The sequence below is a fragment of the Microtus oregoni genome, unplaced genomic scaffold (assembly GCF_018167655.1).
Source record: "Microtus oregoni isolate MIOR12 unplaced genomic scaffold, Mior012 000080F_ref0000499, whole genome shotgun sequence".
Taxonomy (NCBI): Eukaryota; Metazoa; Chordata; class Mammalia; order Rodentia; family Cricetidae; genus Microtus; species Microtus oregoni.
In genome coordinates, this window is record NW_024544538.1 from 4,450,390 (window position 1) to 4,470,807 (window position 20,418).

General features: G+C 36.7%; 1 protein-coding gene across 8 annotated transcripts in view; it reads right to left on the minus strand.

Annotated features, from left to right (window-relative positions):
* The window catches only part of LOC121441694 (kelch-like protein 13), a 198,742-nt gene that overhangs the window by 24,280 nt on the left and 154,044 nt on the right, over positions 1-20,418 (minus strand). For all 8 annotated transcript variants that reach the window (XM_041642925.1, XM_041642921.1, XM_041642926.1 and 5 more), the window contains one exon: positions 11,804-11,945. In XM_041642925.1, coding sequence (XP_041498859.1) covers positions 11,804-11,945 — 142 coding nt within the window. The remainder of the gene's footprint in view (positions 1-11,803; positions 11,946-20,418) is intronic.

Below are 20,418 nucleotides of genomic sequence, written 5' to 3' on the forward strand. Positions count from 1 at the left end.
TAGGGGTTGCCCTTGTAGACGTGTCAAATACGGGTTGGCATCTTACAGTCTCCTCTTACCACTTGACCAGTTTTCTCACCAACCTTTCCTCCACTCAACTTTAGAATAATCATCGTAGAGATCCTGCACAAAGTGTGTCCTTTCTTTATAAAATTAATCTTCTCCCACAACTTTGTACTCCTTTTCTATTATTTCTATGAACTTATGTTGCCCACTGCTCTCCACATAGAGAGTTCTGTTTTATGGACCGTGCTTAGCTTCTAGTTAACTTTAAGCATGTCCTTAAAACTCCTTCCATTAATTTAATTTCACCTTTCAGTGTTAGCACCTATCTTACATCTCTACTACTTCATTTCTTCTGGGCCTTGGTTCTGATGTAAGAACTTGTTTGTTCTCAGGACCTGAATATTTACTCTTCCCCCTTCTATAACTCCCCCTACATATTTTTTCTATTTCTTCTATATTCTTTAGGAACAAAAAGCCACTAAAAGGTTTTTATCTTCTTGAAATTAACCAATGAATCAATTTTTCAAATATTACAAAGAGGCATATATATAAATACCCTAAAAGACAGACACAAATTAACTCAACCTAACAATTTTCAAAATTATTGTATAAGAGGAAAGAATAAGTTGATGTTATCAAATTCTAATATAGAAAAATCAAAAATAAATTACTTTAAAAGCTGGCTGGAGAGCATTAGATCCAAATAAAATATAATACCATCATGCAGAAAACAACTCTGAGCCGGGCGGTGGTGGCGCACGCCTTTATTCCCAGCACTTAGGAGGCAGAGGCAGGCGGATCTCTGTGAGTTCGAGGCCAGCCTGTTCTACAGAGTAAGTTCCAGGACAGACACCAAAGCTACAGAGAAACCCTGTCTCAAAAAACCAAAAAATAAAAAAAGTAAAAAAGTAACTGTGATGTATGGTATGGTATTAGAGCCCTGGTGAGTGGAAAGTATTGGGAAGATGGTCAACGTGCAGTATAGCCAAGAAACACCACAGAGTCACACTGTGAAACACTGTTCAACAATTAAAAGGGGGCAAACTAAACATAAACGGCAAAGTGAATGGATCTAAAAGACTGGACTATGTAAAAGAAACTAATCTCAGTATCTTATAGGTTACATGATACTTTGGAGTTTTTTTTTTCAAAATAACAGAAATAATGTGACTGAAAATAGATTGTAGTTCCCAAGATTTAGGAGGATATACCAAAGGTAATAAGAAGTAAGTTGGAGTCACGTAATAATTCCATTTCATAATTATGATGATTAAGTGAAATGACATATTTGCAATGCACATACTTGGATTATATCCAAGTAAAAATCACTTTCACTGTATGTTCCAATTTATAAAATAAGAAGTAAGAAGATGGTAAAATATACTGAGTTGACAAAAACTAAAATACAGCTGGCATAAACATAGTGTCAGACAAAACAGATTTAAGAGCAGGGACTATTAGCAGGGATAATGTGAGTCATTTTGTGACACAGGCATCAATTGAATGAGAATATAAAATATTTTTTTTCTATTCTAAAAGCAGAGTTGCATAATACATGAGTCAAAACTTGAGTTTTGTGACTAAATATCTCCATGTTAGGGTACAGTGTCAGGTACGAATTCCTGGATTTTATACATGCTATCTATAGCCTTCTTGAATTTTATACATGCTATCTATAGCAGTGTTATTTGGTTTGTCAGTTTTTCTCTTTACTGTTTTTTTTTTTTCTGTGAAAGTGTATCATGGAGTACAAGTAGTCTCCAACTACTTATGTGAGTGAGGTTGGCCTTGAACTCATAATTCTCTAGCCTCTATTTCCTGTTTGATAGTATACAGGTATGTAGTACCTTATCCAGCCCCAGTCATTACCTTAACACTCAAACCAGACAAATGTAACTAAAAAAATATAACATTAAAATCCATCAAGACATGCCCATTATGGTGGTACATGACTGTAATCCTAATATTCATGCCCAGGAAGTTGAGGTCAGAGAATTGTGAGTTTGAGGTAAGCTTAAACTACACAGAGAGACAATGACTCATAAAGAAAGAATAAAAACAAATTCATTAAGATCATAAATATACAAATAAGTCATAACATGCCAAATTTAACAACGTAAAAAGCAGTATAGTATGGCCAATCTCTCCAAGTAAAAGTAGCCTTAGCAATGAAAATCTAATTTTTAAAAAAGTTGTCATATTAATAGACTTGGAAAGAAAGATCGTCTTAACAGTTATAAGAAAGCATGGGGAAAGCCCAATATCGAGTTGGGATTAAGGAATAAAACAAATTACTAAAATCTTAATGAGCAATTTCTTAGAAAATTGGGAATCAATCTACCTCAAGATCCAGCAATACCACACTTGAGCATATACCCAAAGGATGCTCAATTATACTACAAAGACATTTGCTCAATTATGTTCATAGCAGCATTATTCGTAATAGAATCCGAAAACAACCTAGATGACCCAAACCTAAGAATGGATTTAAAAATGTGGTACATTTATACAACAGAGTATCATTCAGTGGTTAAAAAAAAAAAACAATGACATCATGAAATTTGCAGGCAAATGAATGAAACTAAAAAAAAATCATCCTGAGTGAGGTAACTCAGACTCAGAAAGACAAACATGGTATGTACTCACTCCTAAGTGGATATCAGATGTAAAGCAAAGGATAACCAGGCTATAATCCACAGCCCCAGAAAAGCTAGGTATCAAGGAGGACCCTAAGAGGGACATGCATAGATGACCCTAGGAAAGGGAAATAGATAAATAGACATGAGAGAATGAGATGGTTGAGTTGGAGAAGGGGTAGATAGAGAAAGCAATAAAAGAAGCATCTTGATAGAGGTAGCTATTATAGGATTAGGGAGAAACCTGGTGCTAGGAAAATTCCCAGGAACACATAAGGATAGCCCCAAATAAGACTACTAGCAATAGTGGAGAGGGTGCCTGCACTGGCTTTCTCCTGTAATCTGACTGGTCATTACCCTAATTGTCAGCACTGAACCTTCATCCAGTAACTTATGGAAGCAGATGCAAAGATCTACAGTCAAACACTGGGCCAAGCTCTACTGGGTCCGACTGACAAGGGAAGAGGGATTATATGAGTAAGGGTGGGGGGGGTCAAGATCATTATGGGGAAACCCACAGGGACAGCTGACCGAAGTTAGTGGGAGCTCACTGACTCTGGACTGACAGCTGGGGAGCTTGCACATTACCTAACTAGGCCCTCTGAATGTGAGTGACAGTTGTGGGACTTGGTCTTTTGTGGGGACCCTGGCAGTGGAACCAGGATCTATCCAGTGCATGAATTGGTATTTCTGGAGCCTATTCCCTATGGTGGGATATCTTGCTCAGCCTTGATGAAGGGGTGAAGAACTTGGTTCTGCCTGAACTAGATATGCCAAGCTTAGTTTACTCCTCATGCGAGGCATTACCCTCTCTGAGGAGTGGATGGGGGATTGAGAAAATGGGTAGGCCAGGGGAAGGGAGGAAAGGGGGAATTGTGGTTGATAGGTAAAAAGAATACAAAATTTAAAGTAAAAAAGAATTGAACAAGGAAAAAAAATTATAAACAAAAAACCCAACTGAGAAGTCCCATAATGTCATAGCTAACAACAGCTTTCCTTTAAAATCAAGAAGACACAGTATGTACATGCTACAAATTTCTACTCAACATTTTTCTCCGGATCCGCCAGTGCAATAAGTCACGGAAAGAAATAATCAAGTGGAAGCACCCACATGTGGCTCAGAACTTTCTGTCACTCCAGCTCTGACACCTGCTTCTCACTTCCTCGGGCACCTGGCCAAGTACACAGTGCACATACATACATACATACATGCATGCAGGCAAAACATGTTTATACATAAAATAAATCTAAAAACTAAAGAAAATACTTGAGGGTGAAGAAACCCTATCACAAAAAAATGAAAAAAAAAGAAAAGGAAAGGAAGAAAAGAGAAAAAGAAAAGGAAGGATTGGATAATAACACAACTGAAAGGGAATGTCTTAGACACAGCTTCAAGATATTTATCAATTAGAAGCATAAGAATGGTTCATTATACTCTACCCTGGGAGAACTAAGAAGTGCTTCCCCCAGGAAAGATACTAAATGAGTTCTTTCTATTCTAGTTGGCAGGAAGGAACAGAAAATAAATAAAAAGTATGATTTTGATAGAATCTTAATTTGTAATATCTTAACTAGATAGTAATCTAAATTACTAGAGCTATTTCATAACATGTAACTTTTCATTATGTTTATATTAACTTTTTTTGATACAGGGTCTCTCTATGCAACCCTAGAACTTGCTCTGTAGACCAGCCTGGCCTCAAACACAGAGATCCACCTGACTCCTGAGTGCTGGGATCCAAGGTGTTCAGTGACAAACTGGGCTCATCAACACCTTTTTAAAACTGTTCCTTTTATAATTATAAAGTTTTGAAATGAGATAAAGGTCATCAACATCCCAAGACCAACAACCCAAACATCAACTTTAGCATTAACATGCCATGAAGCTAAACCAGTAGAAAGCAAGACACATTAATTTGCCTAAGCTTTCAAACAACCTACTTTTAAACAATCTATTAGCTAGGTAATAACTGAAGGTTATAAAATTATACCTTACAGCGACTTTAGCACTAAAATTAGGCACAGAAAAGAAATAGCCAAAATGGAGAAAAACATGGAAAGATCAGAGTGACAGGCACTGGTTATTAAGATGGGAAAGTGTCAATTACCAGTCTCAATGGAAGAATAGAAAGGTTCTTTAAGTTTCCATGAGTTTAAAGTATAGCCAATATCTAAGAAATGGTGTATAAGGTTTATATTCAATGACAACTTGCATGTATAGCTACCAACTTGGAGCCTGCTACCCTAGCTATGGTCTCCTTGTCCTAAACAATGGGACTACCAATGAAATGCCAATTTATATTTTGCCTCTTTGCTTTTGGTTTATTTACTTTTTTGGCAAATATAGAGAACAGGCAAAGAAGGAAATAATCTGTGTACTGTTACTATTTCTATTAATAATATTATTCATGTAAATTGTAAGCTTCTATTGAGATACATTTACAATTATGGCTAATGGGCAGTTAATATTTATAGAGCTTATATTTTAAAAGGTAAAACTGTTTAGAACAAAATTAGAATATAAATGCACAGACAGAGTCAGAAAACCTGGGTCAAGTCCTAGTAAGTGTCATCTAAGTGGTTATATGAATTTTTGCAGGCCTCCTAACTTCTGAGATAGTCAGTCCCTATATATATGGTGGATATAACAATTCTTGCCATCTCTGTCTCATGACATGTTTTCAAGTATCAATGAAGGAAGATTATATGTAAATGCATCATATACTGCCATCTAAATTCATTCAATTCCATAAATAATCTCCACAAAAAGAGCAAAAGGCATGAGTGGTTCCTTTATGTCAAGTATTAGGCTAAGCTCTTCACATGCATTAACTCTTTTAATGGTACTTACAATATTAAAAAATTAAAGCTGGATATTTATGGAGAATACTCTCATACCCCAGCACTAGATAAAGGGCATACAGAAAGAACATGCTTAGATTCCAGGTCTGGAGAAACTTTCTAAGAGTGAACATTCATTAAGGACTGAATTATGTGGATATAATAGAATCTAATAACCGCTTTAAGAATAAAATATCTTACATGGGAGAAATCTATCAATGATTGGTAAGCTACAGTTATGTAAGAATGAATACGGTTCTGATATGCTATTGCCTAGAGGAGTGCCTCTAGATAACAAGCATGTATCACAAAGTTTGAAAAGCTAGAAGAGAGAATCTTAAAACTTTTTATCATAAAGAAATGGTAACTATTTGAGGGAACAAGTATATTTAGCTTTATTTAAACATTATACAACCTACCATGTACCAAAACATCACGCCAATCATTAATACGTTTACCTTGATGTTTTATGTGTCAGGTAAATATAAATTTAACAAATATCTGCCCAATAGGGAAACAATATGTTACCAAAAGGGATCATTTAAGGTGAGTCATTATGAAAAAATGGGAGACAGATAAAGAAAAGAAAGGGTGTTCCAGGAGAGGAAAGAGGTGTAAGAACAATGATACATGAAAGAATGGTGTAACTTTTCAGGATGATGAAAGTCATGCTCGCATTTTCTTTGACCCTCTTTTCTATTAACTCTGCTAAGCAAATGCCAAGCAAAGGGGTATGTGGCTGAATGGACAAATGATTAGAAATTAACATAACAGAACAATGAAAGAACATAAAACTGAAGGTATTTTGAGAAATGCCAGCTAACTAATTATGAAATAAGGATTTGTATCTACATTATATAAGAGAACACTTATTATTGAATATTGGAAAAATAAATGGCCCAAAAAAAACTGGGTCAAAATTCTAAATAGACATTTTGCCAAAGATGGCATACAAATGACCATAAGCACAAATGAAAATCTGTTCAACATAATTAAAAATTGGACAAATGCAAATAAAAACCATAAGTAGAACTTCATACCTCCTTGGATGGCCATGTTAAAAAAAAACACTAAACAATTGTCAAGGAGCATGTACTGTGTGCTTTCTTTGACTGTATTATATGTCAAAGAGCATGTGCTACATATATTCTTTACTATAAAGAAACCAGCACTACCCACAATTCAGTGTAAGTATAAGATAGTGCAGATACATTAGCACACACCCCGCCAATTCTTCAAAAGATTGAGCATAAAATTACCACAGGACCAAGCAACTCGGTTCCTAAACTCATAAAAAAAGAAATAAAAATATTTGAAAATGTATAATCCTATCAGCATTGCCCATAAGCAGAAAGCTGGAAGTCACCAGGTACCCATCAATGAACAAATGGGTGAACAAAATTCATCTATGCAAAATACATCCATGCAATGGGAATACAGTCTGGTCGTAGAAAGGAAGTATGCTGCATGCTATAACATGAATGAGCCTTGAAAACTTTATAATAAGTAAAGACACTAGTCACAAAGACCACATATTTGATAACTTCGTGTGTGTGAAATGCTTAGACTAGACAGAGCTACCTAGGAATAAGGAGGGGGCTGTCAGCAGAGGGGGAGTACCTGCTAGCAGATACAGGTTTTCTTATTTTGAGATGATAATTTTCCAGGAATAATGATAGCTGCAAAATCCTATGAAGAGTCTAAAGCCCACTTACACACTTTAACTAGGTGAATTATACGGTGTATGAATTGCATCTCAATAAAAGCTCTTATTTAAAAATTAAATATACCTGAAGGCATATGATACCGAGAATTATCATCAAAGGACTGCATAGTAAAAGAGAGGCATTGTCAACCTGGGATAATAAGGAAAAATCAAAGAACCAAAGGCTCTATGAGAAGCAAGCACAGATACAGTAGCAGTCAAGGAAAGGGGGGCAATGAAATTAGCCTCCACTTTGAACAATCACTCCTTAAGTTAATGTTGGGTAATCTTCTTACTTCGCACATGCAATTTGTACTGCTAACTCCATCATGGATTCTCCTGGGATCTGTCTAAGGATCTAGGAATCCAAGCTGATTACGTATCAAATGTCTTTCTAGGCACTGTGACAGCCTAATTTGTTGCAGCCTATTTAATAAAGATGACTAATCTCCTAGAGTCACTCAGGCCAACCAGATGGATACTTTATTTGGTGTACCCATCACTTCTGATCAGCTACATTCTTCCCCTGACAACCTCTCTCCTTAGCTTGGGTGAGAGGAAAAGAACCATTTGTCACACACCTTATTTTTCCATAAACTGTGACATTTAATCTTCATATCTTTCACCTAGATTACAAATAAGGAAAGTGGTCCAGAGAGGATAAGTGACTTTCTCAAAGTCACATCACTATCCAGTGTACTATAATGGGAACTCTAGTTTGGGCTGAATTTGAAGGACCAAGATATTCTCACTACAGTTAGGAAATGGGTAATCATTCAGGATGAGACTCCCTAAAACAGTTGGTTGTTCCCCATGGATCATTCCCCTTGGCGGTACTTTTGATGCCTGTTCAAGCCGGTTTTGTGTTGTTGCTAATTTTAACACAATGATACCATTTATATATTAAACACTTCTCTGGCTTATTCCCTTGACAACCATGCATCCAAAATTAGAAAAAGGTTCTCCCTGTTAGTGATTGGTTTTAAAAAATCTGTTTGTGGGAATATAACTTTTTACAAATAATATTTTTATGAATTCTTTGAGAATTCCACAGAATGTATGCTGATCACCTGCAACCCTCTCCAAACTATCCCCACCTCTCTACCCTCCTGACTTCGCTTTTCCTTTCTTGTCTCTTCTTTTGCTTTTGTTCCCCTTTAACTCCTCAACTTCAATTTGCACTTGCATTGCTCAGGAGAGCAGCTGACTTACCCAAAGGTCCCTCTCTCCCAGCAGCTATCAAATGCTAATAGCATCTCAGCTAGGGGTGAGACTTGGTGCTGACTCCCACCACCACCCACCCACCCACATACTGGGATATTGTCTTTCTTGAGTTTGCACCAGTCTTGGGCACACCTTCACAACTGCTGTAAATTCACATGCGCATTTGTCCTACTGTGTCTGGAAAACACTACTTCTTCCACCACGCCTGCCTCTGGCTTTTACACCCTGCCCGTCCACATCTTTCAGGATAATCCTTGAAACTCAGGGGAGGGGTGTGACGTAGATTTCCAATTTAGGTCTGAAGAGTGTTTAGTCCCCTTTTAGGTGCACATTGACCAGTTGTTAGTCTCTGTGCTAATCGCCAACAGTACATAAAGTAGCTTTTCTGGTAAGGATTGAGAGATACACTTCATCTATGAGTATAGCAATAGGCGATTAGAAGTTGTTTTAGTACAAAATTTAGCAGAATAATAGTCAATTTAGCAGAATAATAGTAGCATGTCTCTGTGTATCCCTGACTCTTTTGGAACTCACTCTGTAGACTAGCTGGTCTCGAATTTAGACATCCACCTGCCCCTGCCTTCTGAATGCTGGGATTAAAGGCAGTTTCTGAACAGTTAAATAATATTCCATTGTGCAAATGCACAATCTTTGTTGTGCATTATATTTCCTGGCAATTATGAATAGTGCATTAATGAACACTGAGGAGCAAGCATCCCTGTAGTAAGAGTACCCAAGAAGAATAGCTGGATTATATGGTATATTGACTTGAAGCTTCTTGGGAAATCTCTATACTGTTTCTACAGTGGCTGGGCCAGTCTGTAATCCCACCAGCATCTGGTGCCATTTGTTTTCTTGATTTTGGCCATTTTAACTGGGTTAAGATGAAATCTCAAAGTAGTTTTAATTTGCATTTCACTTATGACTAAAGATGTTGAGCATTTTGAAAATGCTCCTCGGACATTTGTATTTATCTTTTGAGAATTTTGTTTAGGGAGCTGAGACAGAACTGATTGCCTAAATTCAAAGTCAGCTTAGACTACATAGTGAGCTTCAGACCATCCTCGGCTACAGAACAAGATCTTGTCTGAAAACAAATAAACAAACAAAAAATTAGGATAGATCTGTGTATTGAGTGCAGGGCGTATACAATTAAATGACAAAAAGATAACGGGAAAACATTTAAGCTACTTTAAATGTTTCCTTGCTGTAACAATGATTTATAATATATCTATCATCTCATCTATCCATACATGGAGAAAAGAATCCATGGTTGTTGGTGGAAGAGGATTCTAGTCTGCATACCGTGGTGAAACTGTACAGTTGACCCTCAGTATGCTGTGTGGGTCCCTTATCTGAAAATTCAACAACCTAGGATGAAATGTATAGTTAAGTCTACCCTAGAATGGCTGCATATATACTGAACATGGCATTCCGGTACTTTCAATCTTGTCATCTGTCCCGAAATAATTCGGTACAGTACCTATTTATGTAGTGTTTGTAGTGTATTAAGTCAATAATCTAGAGATGCTTTTAAGTATACAGAGGATATATTTAGGTCATAGGGAAAGATTATGCTACTTTTCATAAAGAACATGAGAAGATTTTGGTCCCTGGGATGAGTTCTGGAACAAATTTCCTGTGGTGGGTGAAGACTGCATATATACTCTCTGGAGTAGAGCATCACCTCGGGACTTGCTAGAAATGGGGATTATTAGGACACCCCATTTTTTGATTCACTATCCCTAGGTTGGGAGTCAGTGCTCAGTGTTTTAACAAGTCCTTCTGATGATCCTAACACGCACTAAAATTTGAGAATCACAGCTATGAACTACAGTAGTGATCACTGTTCAGCTTAACGCTTTAAAATAGCAGGTTCACAAGCGCAGTATGGATGCCTCTGGTTTTCTCCCAAGCATTTTGTTTGTTTGTTTTGAGACAAGGTTTCTCTGTAGCTTTGGAGCCTGTCCTGGAACTAGCTCTTGTAGACCAGGCTGGTCTCGAACTCACAGAGATCTGTCTGCCTCTGCCTCCTGAGTGTTGGGATTAAAGGTGTGCGACACCACAACTGGGCTCCCCCCAGTATTTTAAAACTGTTCTTTAGTACAAGGATATTAAAGTAGTATGTTACTTTCTTGTATGTTCTTGATATTTACTTAACCCCTTATTATCTCCTCACATGGGTTGGAAAAGTCAACATTTACATTACATATAGTGTAAAGATGCCAAAAGACTGAACCCTTATATTTCCACTGAGGACCACCCAAAGAACAACTAACTTTAGAACTCATCTCTCAGGATTTATAGATTGGAAAGAAAAGGCAATATAAAGATGCCCTGATCAGTAGTCACATTTTCTAGATAAGGAAAATGAAGCCCTGAGACATTACACCAAAGAGAGATTATACAATAATTATAAGCATCATCTTTCATTATAATATGTACTACTTCAGGGTAGTTGTTCTTGATCAAATAGATTCATAATATCGACATAGGAAGATTTCATTTTACGATACATTTATATATGCATATATAAATATAATAAAAAAGCAAAAAGACGAACAGAATTTAAACCTGTCTGAAGGCACTTAAGGCCATCAAGGACTCTACTGTTCTCTCATTCATCAATGACCACAGGGATCAGTAAGGTCACTTAGAATGTCAATGTTTGTGCAAAATAGTCCCAGATCCCTGGCCTTTGGGATCCTTTGACTTCCGGTCCCCTCCTTTCATGTTAGATATTCATTCTTACATCTATCAGTGGGATTGTATGCAGTAGCCTCCATCCCTACTACCACACCTACTATGGCCGAATGAGAATTGAGATATCAAGTAAGTATGCTATTTAGGACTATGATAAAGATGATTGCCCAACAGATAAGAAACTAGAATATTAACAATAGGAAACCTGTGATTTTTTTTCCCTCTGGCTTTGACATAATAGACTTTAGAGTCAATGCTGGCAAACAGGATGTACTTTATGGAGAAAGGAAAAGAAACAGGAGGTAATGATATAAAAAAACAGTATACATATATGAAATTAAAAAAATAAATTTAAAAATCAAGTGACATACTATCAAGATACTCTGTACACAAATAAAACAATAAACTGTGGGAATGGTTTTAAACTCAAGAATGCATTTTTTGGTCAAGATTTCTATACTGGTAGGGTTTTATTTGTTTTTCTAAGTAACAGATTCTATTTCTGAGAAATTTTATGTTAACAACAGTAGCTGAGCCGAAAAGAGAGATTTGTCATGCACCTTCCCTCTCCATCCCCACATAATAACAGCCTCCCCAGTTATTGCTATCCCATACTTCAAAACAACAGCAACAGCTACTGAAAGGTTCATAACTTTACAAATCCCGCCAAAGAGGTAGTTGACATTACCTGTAACACCACAGAACTGTGGGTATTGCTGGTAAAGATGCGGGTGTTTCCTGCCTTGGAAGAATGCAAATGGGCAGAGAACCCCATTTCGCGGCATCCAAAGGACAGTCTCATATGCTGGTCTTCCTCTTCCACAAGAGATCTGAAAGAGTTTTTAAATGAGAAGGAAAGAAAAATGAAAATGTGCATAATTCACAGCAACGAAATTATTTAGGTAAATAGCTCCTGCTGACAATCATCTGTCTACAGAATACACGGAGGCTCCTTTCACTGCCTTCTAATCCTACCCGTTGGTAGCATAGAAGAAATCCACATGTTTAAAATGCTTTCTATCCAGGCAGTGGTGTCACACACCTTTAATCCTAGCACTTATGAGGGAGAGAGAGGCAAGCAGATCTCTGTGAGTTCAAGGCCAGCCTGCTCTACAGAGCTAATTCCAAGAGAGTCGTGCCTACAGAAATACACACACACACACACACACACACACACACACACACACAATAAACCCTTTCTTGAAAACCAAAAAAAAAAAAGGTTTTCAAGAACAGAAAATGTAGAAATAAACTGAGAAATCAATCAAAAGATAGTTTTAAGGTATAGTCTCAAGGAACTTTTAGGGTGACAATATTTGCTTTGTGTATTTTGCTATTCAGATAGCAATGCTATCAAATTATATCCTTCCTGGTTATGTTGAATTTTAAGTACCTAATTTTAGAAAGAGAAAACTAGCAACTGATGTATTCAATCACTGCTCTCTATCAAGTACTTGCCAAGAACTTTACACATGTGAGTGTATAGTAATAGGAGCGGCGGGGCTGCGTCCCTGGCACCCCGGCTGCCTGGCTAGCTTAGGCTTATGCCCTGAAATAATTACACGGACACTGTATTCTTTCTATCTAGCCTCTTCTAGGCTAACTCTCACACCTGGACTAGCCCATTTCTAATATTCTATGTAGCACAGCTAGGTGCGCTTACTGGGAAGATTCTAGCCTACGTCCATCCTGGGTCGGAGCTTCATCGCGTGCATCTTCCCGGGAGCGGGGAGCATGGTGTCTCTCTGAGGCATCTGCCCCCGAGAGGAGAGCTGTCGAGTCTGAGCTCACTTCCTCTTCCTCCCAGCATTCTGTTCTGTTTACTCCTCCCACCTATGTTCTAAGCTATGAGCCCAAGCAGTTTGTTTATTACTTAGCCAATGAAATCAACAGATTGATATATGACACTCCCACATCATGAGTGCTTTTACTTTAAGACAACCCAATACGAAAGTTCTTATTATTAGCTTCACTTTCTTTTCTTTTTATGTTTTATTTATTGTGTATGAATGTCTGCCTGCATGGAGGTCTATACATCACAAGCGTGCCTGGTGCCCACAGAGGTCAGAAGAGGGAATCAGATCCCCTGCAAAGAGAATTACTGATGCTTGGGGGTTACCATGTGAACACTGGGAACCAAATTTTGGTCCTCTGCAAGAGCAATAAATGCTCTTAACCATTCAACTATCTTTGCAGCCCCTATCTCTTTTTTAGCTTTCTTTTCGCAATTTGGGATTGTTTGGAGAAACAACTGTTTCCTACTAGTATTTCCATCTTTTCAAAGACATGGATAATATAAGTAAATAAAATACGTTAAACTAATAGCTTTTTCCCAAGGACCATAAGAAAGGAATGCAGAATGTGGAGTCACCAAGACACTTCATTACCAGAAACTCTAATGAAACCGTTGATAGTTACAGGGCTTTCCTTAGATTATACTAAAAATGACCACCCTAGAATGATCTGTCATTATTTCTTACAAAGGGCCTTTTGTACCCTTAACTCTACATAGCTAAAGTGGATTCTGGATCATGTGCCTAAGAACAAGGAGTCCTTGGCTCTGAATTGGTTTGGTTTGTGCATTCATGATAGATACTGTTAAATGGTTATTAGGAAAAGAAAGAATTTCGATCAGAATTTCCCTTATCTATAATTTTCTGAAATTTAAATTATGTGATTTCTTAGCTGGACTATATCCAGTATCAAAGATTTCACCCTTTTCCTGTAATATCTATAACCCGAGCTTCTCAGTTTTCATACGAGTTTTAAGACGATAGCTACTTTCTACACAAAGATGTTGCTTTTTGAATACTAGCACCAATCAAGTGCTTTTAAATCCTGCACTAATTAGCAGGAATTCTTGCCTTAAGGGTGACATCAATTCTTCTGAACAGTATTAGAGCCATAGTATAATGAAAAATGAATTAATAAAATATAACCATGTTTTATTCATCTCTCATAGATATTTAATAGAGAATAATTCAAATAAGATTGTGACAAGCATAAAAGAAAATGAACATAGCCTTCCATTAAAGTTTCAGAAATAGCTTTAAAAGGAATGATATACTATATATATAATTTACATAGTGTGCAAAATACTCATACACATGTTTGTAGACAGGCACTGGAATTTATAGCACCAATTGGGAAAGTCAGAAATAGATGGTGAGGCACGTCGCTACCCAGAATATATCTATCCATCTAAAATTATTTTAATAGAAAATTCAAGCAGACTGTGCTATTAATTTCTATATTCCCTACACACAGCCTGGTATGAGAGGCTTAATTTATGTCCTGTGACTGAATATGGAATCTCATTTCTGTGAATCATTCCAAAGACATCTCTTTATCATGCAGGGCTTAAATGGCCATCAATTATCATTTTCCCAACAAGGACAGGAGTAAAGCCGCAGCTGCTCTGTCCTTATGACACACCCTAGAAGTCGTTTCTTTGAATAAACTACAAGTAACAACTTGTTTACTTGTCATTTGGTCCTTGCTCTCAAAATTGAGAAGGTTTATATGAAAATGCAACCCTTTCGTTGCATTAGGAGATAGCTGGCTTTCTGGTTAATTACTTAAAAAGCTGGAGAAGCCCTCATACTTGGCTTCTGGAATACCGGGGAGACTGACTCTTTAACATTCAAAACACTCCCTATCATTTTTGTGCCAGTAACAACACATGTCATATCAACCTTCTTCGGAGACTCAATATGCCCGTCTAGTTTCTTTTTTATTAAACTTACAGACTACAAGGAAAGTGCATTGTTCTTCAGCTCTGTAAGGAACTAATAGCTTTCTCTTTCTGGAAAGCCCAGGCTACAATTACAGCATGTTATTATGTTAAGGGGCTGTTTATCAGAAAAATTCCAGACCAAAAACTATTTTTTTAAAAAAAATATTATCAAGTCACATAGTTAAAACAATATGCATGCCAGCGGTTCTCAATGGGCAGAGGAAAGGAAGGAAATTTTCTTCCAATCCCTGCCCCTTACCATACACACGTCCCTTGACAATGTTTGTGGACATTTTCCACTGAACTAAGTGCGGGAGGGGTAGGCAATTACTGTCATCTCTTGGGATGCTGCTAGGCATAGCACAGTACACAGGACAATTATGTATGTCAAGGATGTTCTCAGGCAAAAAATGTCAATGGTACTAAGGTTGAGAAACCCTGGGACAGAGGGATTGCATTCACATGAAGTGTTTATCCAGTAATTTCATCTTTTAAATATTTGCCAATCCTTGGATTGACTCCACGAAGTAATGTTAGCATTACAAAAACACAGTGGGGATTACTAATTACCACTAAATCTGCTAAAGCCATTTTAACAGAATACCTCAGCTCTCCTCATTCCTAACACCTGAAAACTCAAGTGTTTACAACAGATCAGTAGATAATAGCACTGATGTTTCTATGATAATTATGTAAAAAAGATTTTTATATTTTATATAACAAAAACAATATCTTAATTCTGCTTAAAACAACTGTTCACTGAATTCACCTTAACATAGAAAGTTACAGTCTTGTAAATCTTGAGCAAATCCTGCCATTTTATAAATACTAAAAGGTTATTTTATTTAGAGGAGACAATGTCTTCATCAGTTTTTCTAAAACTTAAATCTTCCTGCTATAACATTAGAATCTATGTATGACTACCAAACTAACCCTGCACACTGAATACATTTTATTTTCAAAACAGCAGTGAACCACCGAACGTAAAACTAATCTTTCACAAAATGTGCATGAACCAGCCAAATGTGCTTGTGCGAAGAAAATTATCACAGTTTTGTTGTTGCTGCTGCTGTTGTTGAGAGCTGTGGGTTAGAGAGGAGGCGTTCTCTATGTCATTTTACTAAGACCTCCACAGACGTGAAAAACTAAACGTATAACAGCATTTACTTACACTGTTGTTTGAAGAAAGAAAAAAATCCTAAGCAACTGGTATTTTGCTAAGCAATACCAACATTGTAATCTTGTCTCAAACTTTCCATATTTTACAAGAACCTCAAGGAAAACATATGTAAATAAATACAAACATACAAATTCATATAGGCAGATGTATAAATAGTTAACAGATAAAATTGTTCAATGTCTTCAGTATTCAAGAACATGCAAATCAATGCAAAGTGTCTATTTTTTAAACCTATAAATTATCAAAGACACACTCTCAAATTCACTAGTGCAGACATGCATGAAGTCCCTGGGGTCTACGTGGAGCTGTTCATATAAATGGATATTTGACAAAAGGCATCTAAAAACTACTACTAGACCAGTTTTTTTCTCCTTTTTTATGATAATGAAGGATTGCGCACTACATCTGGGTCCTAGGAGAATGCAACCAAAAGAAGGCCCTGTGACTCTTGTTAAAATGTTTCCTAGACAGAACAGTGACGAGTAAGTTCATTTGTCCAAAGTTCTGTAAGTAACAGAGTATTCTTAAAAATGGCTATACCAATCACATTGTGCTATACCAATCACAAATATGCTCCAGGGGAGGGCACGTCTAATTTGCATTTATTTAGACCAAGCTCACAAACTCCCTCTGAACAGTCCTCAATCTCTACATCCAAAAGACTAACTACTGAAACCAATCCTATTGTGTTGGAAATTTCTATCTTCGTAAGTTATAAAATTCACATTTCATTCTCGTGGTTTCTATCACTACAAACACAGATCCATTTTAAATGCAAATGCTGAGGAAGGTGACATTTCACTGTCATGTCGAGGAAAAAAAGAATAGTTTAGTGTCTTTTGAAATTATTATCATGAGAATACATTAAAACCAGATGCTTTTTCCTGGTATGGAAGTTATATATGCCAACTTATACACTGGCGGCTCACTTTTAACTTACATCACCTAAAGAATAGCACACTGACATTGGGAGGAAATATTTTGCCTTATACATTCCTGCATTGCTTGGAATTTGTCAGAAAAAAACATGAATCAGAAAAAAATTAAAGTACATGAACAACAGTTTTCTTGTTTCTCTCTACTCAGTTACTGGTTAGTTTCACAGGGCAACTTTTGGCTTGCCATCATTTCCTTATACATATAAAATCTAACATGTATTGTAATCACACAGTTTCACTACAACAAAGCACTTGATTTAAGATTCAGTTAGTGCCGAAAGTATAACACAAATATCTGAAGTTCCCAGGTCAATAATATTATCATACCCAAAAGTTACTGCATAGAAGAATGGCAACACCAACAAGACAACCAAGACAGCCATACATGTTTTGACAGTACCATACAGCAGACCCTTTCCAAACCCAACCCTCAGGAAAAGAAAAGACAGATTTCAAACTCACAGTTTTAAAAGAAAATCAAGAAAGGGGTTTTCTTCAAAGAAGTACTCTCCTTCCATTTGTTTGTCTGCTCTGAGGTGGAGAAGTGTCTGCTCACAGCAGCATTTGCTAAATGAAACGTTTCTTGTGATAAAGTTGCATGACAGGTGGAGGAGAAATTTTGCCACCTGTTCTCATACTCATTTGAATTTGAGAGCTAAATCTGTCAAGGTATTTCCTTCCACCCTTAAGAAATGAATCAAAAACTTAAGATGATAGGATCCATTTCCCACTAGTTTTCAGATAGATTCGAAGTATGAATTGGGTGTTAAAAATATTAATAAATATTTTCCTCCTCTACCCATCCAAACAAAAACTAAATAATAAATCAGACATGTTTGGGTATTCATACTCATTCACTTTAGCTTTCACCATTATAAAAATTAGAGAAATACAAAATTAAAATCAGAAACAAAAATTTCAGCTTCTGAAATAAAATAAGTAAGTCTGATACAGTTGTTTAAAAGGGGAAAAATCCATACTACTTCAAGAATTGAAATATTAGTCTACTAACTAACATATCACTTAAAGTATCATTACATGAGGAAACTACAAATATCATGACAGCCTGTATGAACAAGGCATACATTAATTGCTGGCTAAGAAATATATGGACAACATATCTCCTTAATAAGGTTAGGCACAAAAGAAATCATAAGAGCAAAACTTTAATGAGTTATTTCTATTTTTATGACTATATGTGAGATCTATTATTAATGATCAGAAATGTTTCTACTGAAACTTTTTGCATAGGCAACATTTTCATTTTTATCAATGGTTGCTGTGTTTTCAATATTCTGTTTCTGCCGTGATAATACAAGCATCCAGAAAAAGAAAAATAACCAAAGTAATAAGCATATGTGAAAATGGCATTTCAAATTAAAGAGACTATAGTGCAAGCTTCTCACATGCATATATCCATCACATTCAGAATAGAATTACAGTAACAAGTAGCTGATGTCCATAATAACATAGGAATAAGATCATTCACCCAGCACCTGCTGTGTACTAGGCACTGTGCCAGGCACATTTCTCATGTGGTACTTAATCCTCAGGACAATCCCACTTTCAAGACTGGGAACTGAAGCCCGGGGAGTTTAATGCTTCACATACATATCATAACTATGAATCCAAACCCATGCCTAAACCTAGAGCCAACATTGTTTCCATTACACAAGGGCTAAAAGTTAAAAATAGAGAGTAGAAACTGTACAATGATTCGTATTTAAAGGCTTTTATTATAAATACAAGAAAGATATCATAATAATACATTCTGTTGGAGGAAAGGAATTTTCTGGTTTAATTACATGCATCCAAAATCCCCTGCTTTGGGTGTGGGAGAGGATGATGGTGAGAGAACAGTTAACAGGTCCAAAATGATTCCTAATATAGGATAACTATGGCTGATGGGGGTTAACTGAAGACTTAAAAATAGCTAGTGAGGTTTTATTTTTAATATTCTCAAAATAAAGACACAATAAATATCCAGGGTTAGATATACCAATTTCATTGATCTGGTTATTGTACATTATATGTGTGTATAGGGATACCACAGTGAACCCTACATATGTGCAAAAATTAGTAATATGCCATTTTATAACACTAACAATAAACCAACTTCAGTGAAGCATGCTTGTTGTCTTAATTACTTGGGATGCTGAAATAGGAGAATGTCTTGAGCCTAGGCATTCGAGAGTAGTCTGGACAACACAGAAAGGCCTCGTTCCCCTCTCACAGAAAAGGTAACAAACAAGACTAGAGAGATAGCTTAGTAATTAAGAGCATTTGCTGCTCTTCCAGACAACCTGAGTGTGATCTCCAGCATCCACAGGAGAAACAGCAAAGCTTTCCTATAACTCCAGATCCAGAGAATTCAACACCCCTTTTTGCCTCCCAGAGCAACTGCACCTACACACACACACACACACACACACACACACACACACACACACACACACTCATAAATAAGAAAATAAAATAAATCTTTTAAAAATTAGTAAGGAGTACTACTTCCTGGATCATAATTCTGAACAAGTTGGGGAGATTTTTACATTACTACATTTAAAAGAACATACCAGCATTGAAGAGAACAGATTTTGAATTCCAATGCTGACTATCATAATCCCAAAAATAGCACTATGACACAGATGAGGGAATTGGGCTAGACAAATGGAATGACAAATGATACTCCATTAGATAACTGTAACAGGATGAAAGTTAATTATCCAAACCAAAAAGCATTTGCACTGAATATTTCAATCCTGTCCTTGAGCAACTCTAAAATTAATGGTTTTGCTCTCAACCTACCATATTTTAAGACTTTGTGCTGCTCTTATCATTTAAAACACAAACACTTTTTAAATTACATCATTTCATATACCTTGACAAACATTTCTTCTATTTGAGAAGTTTGGTTCTTATATTATTTTTATTCTTCACATTTATAATAATATTTTGGAGACAAAAAGATGAGCATATAGGTCGATAGTGGGTGACTAGGTGGAAAAACAGATGAATGAGTGGGTGTGGGTGGGTGGATTGTAGATGACAGGGAATAGGTAGAATTTACTATATAGCTTGAAGTAAAAATAAAACAGGAAGTGAAGAAATGAATTAGTGACTGTTCATCCCATTCCTGACACACAGAAAACATTTCATCCAGAGGGCCCATCAACTTTAGATAGCCATAAACCCGGAGAGATTGCACATAAGGGTTGTGGTGGTTTGAGAAGAATGGTCGACATAGACTCCTATGTTGGAACGCTTAGGGAGTGGCACTATTAGGAGGAGGTCTGGCCTTGTTGGAAGAAGTGTGTCACTGGCGTGAGCTTTGAGGTCTGAAAAGCCAGATGTAGAACTCTCCTTTCCTTCTCCAACACCATGTTGGCCTGTGTGCTGCCATGTCCTGTCATGATGATAATGGACTAAACCTCTGAAACTATAAGTCACTC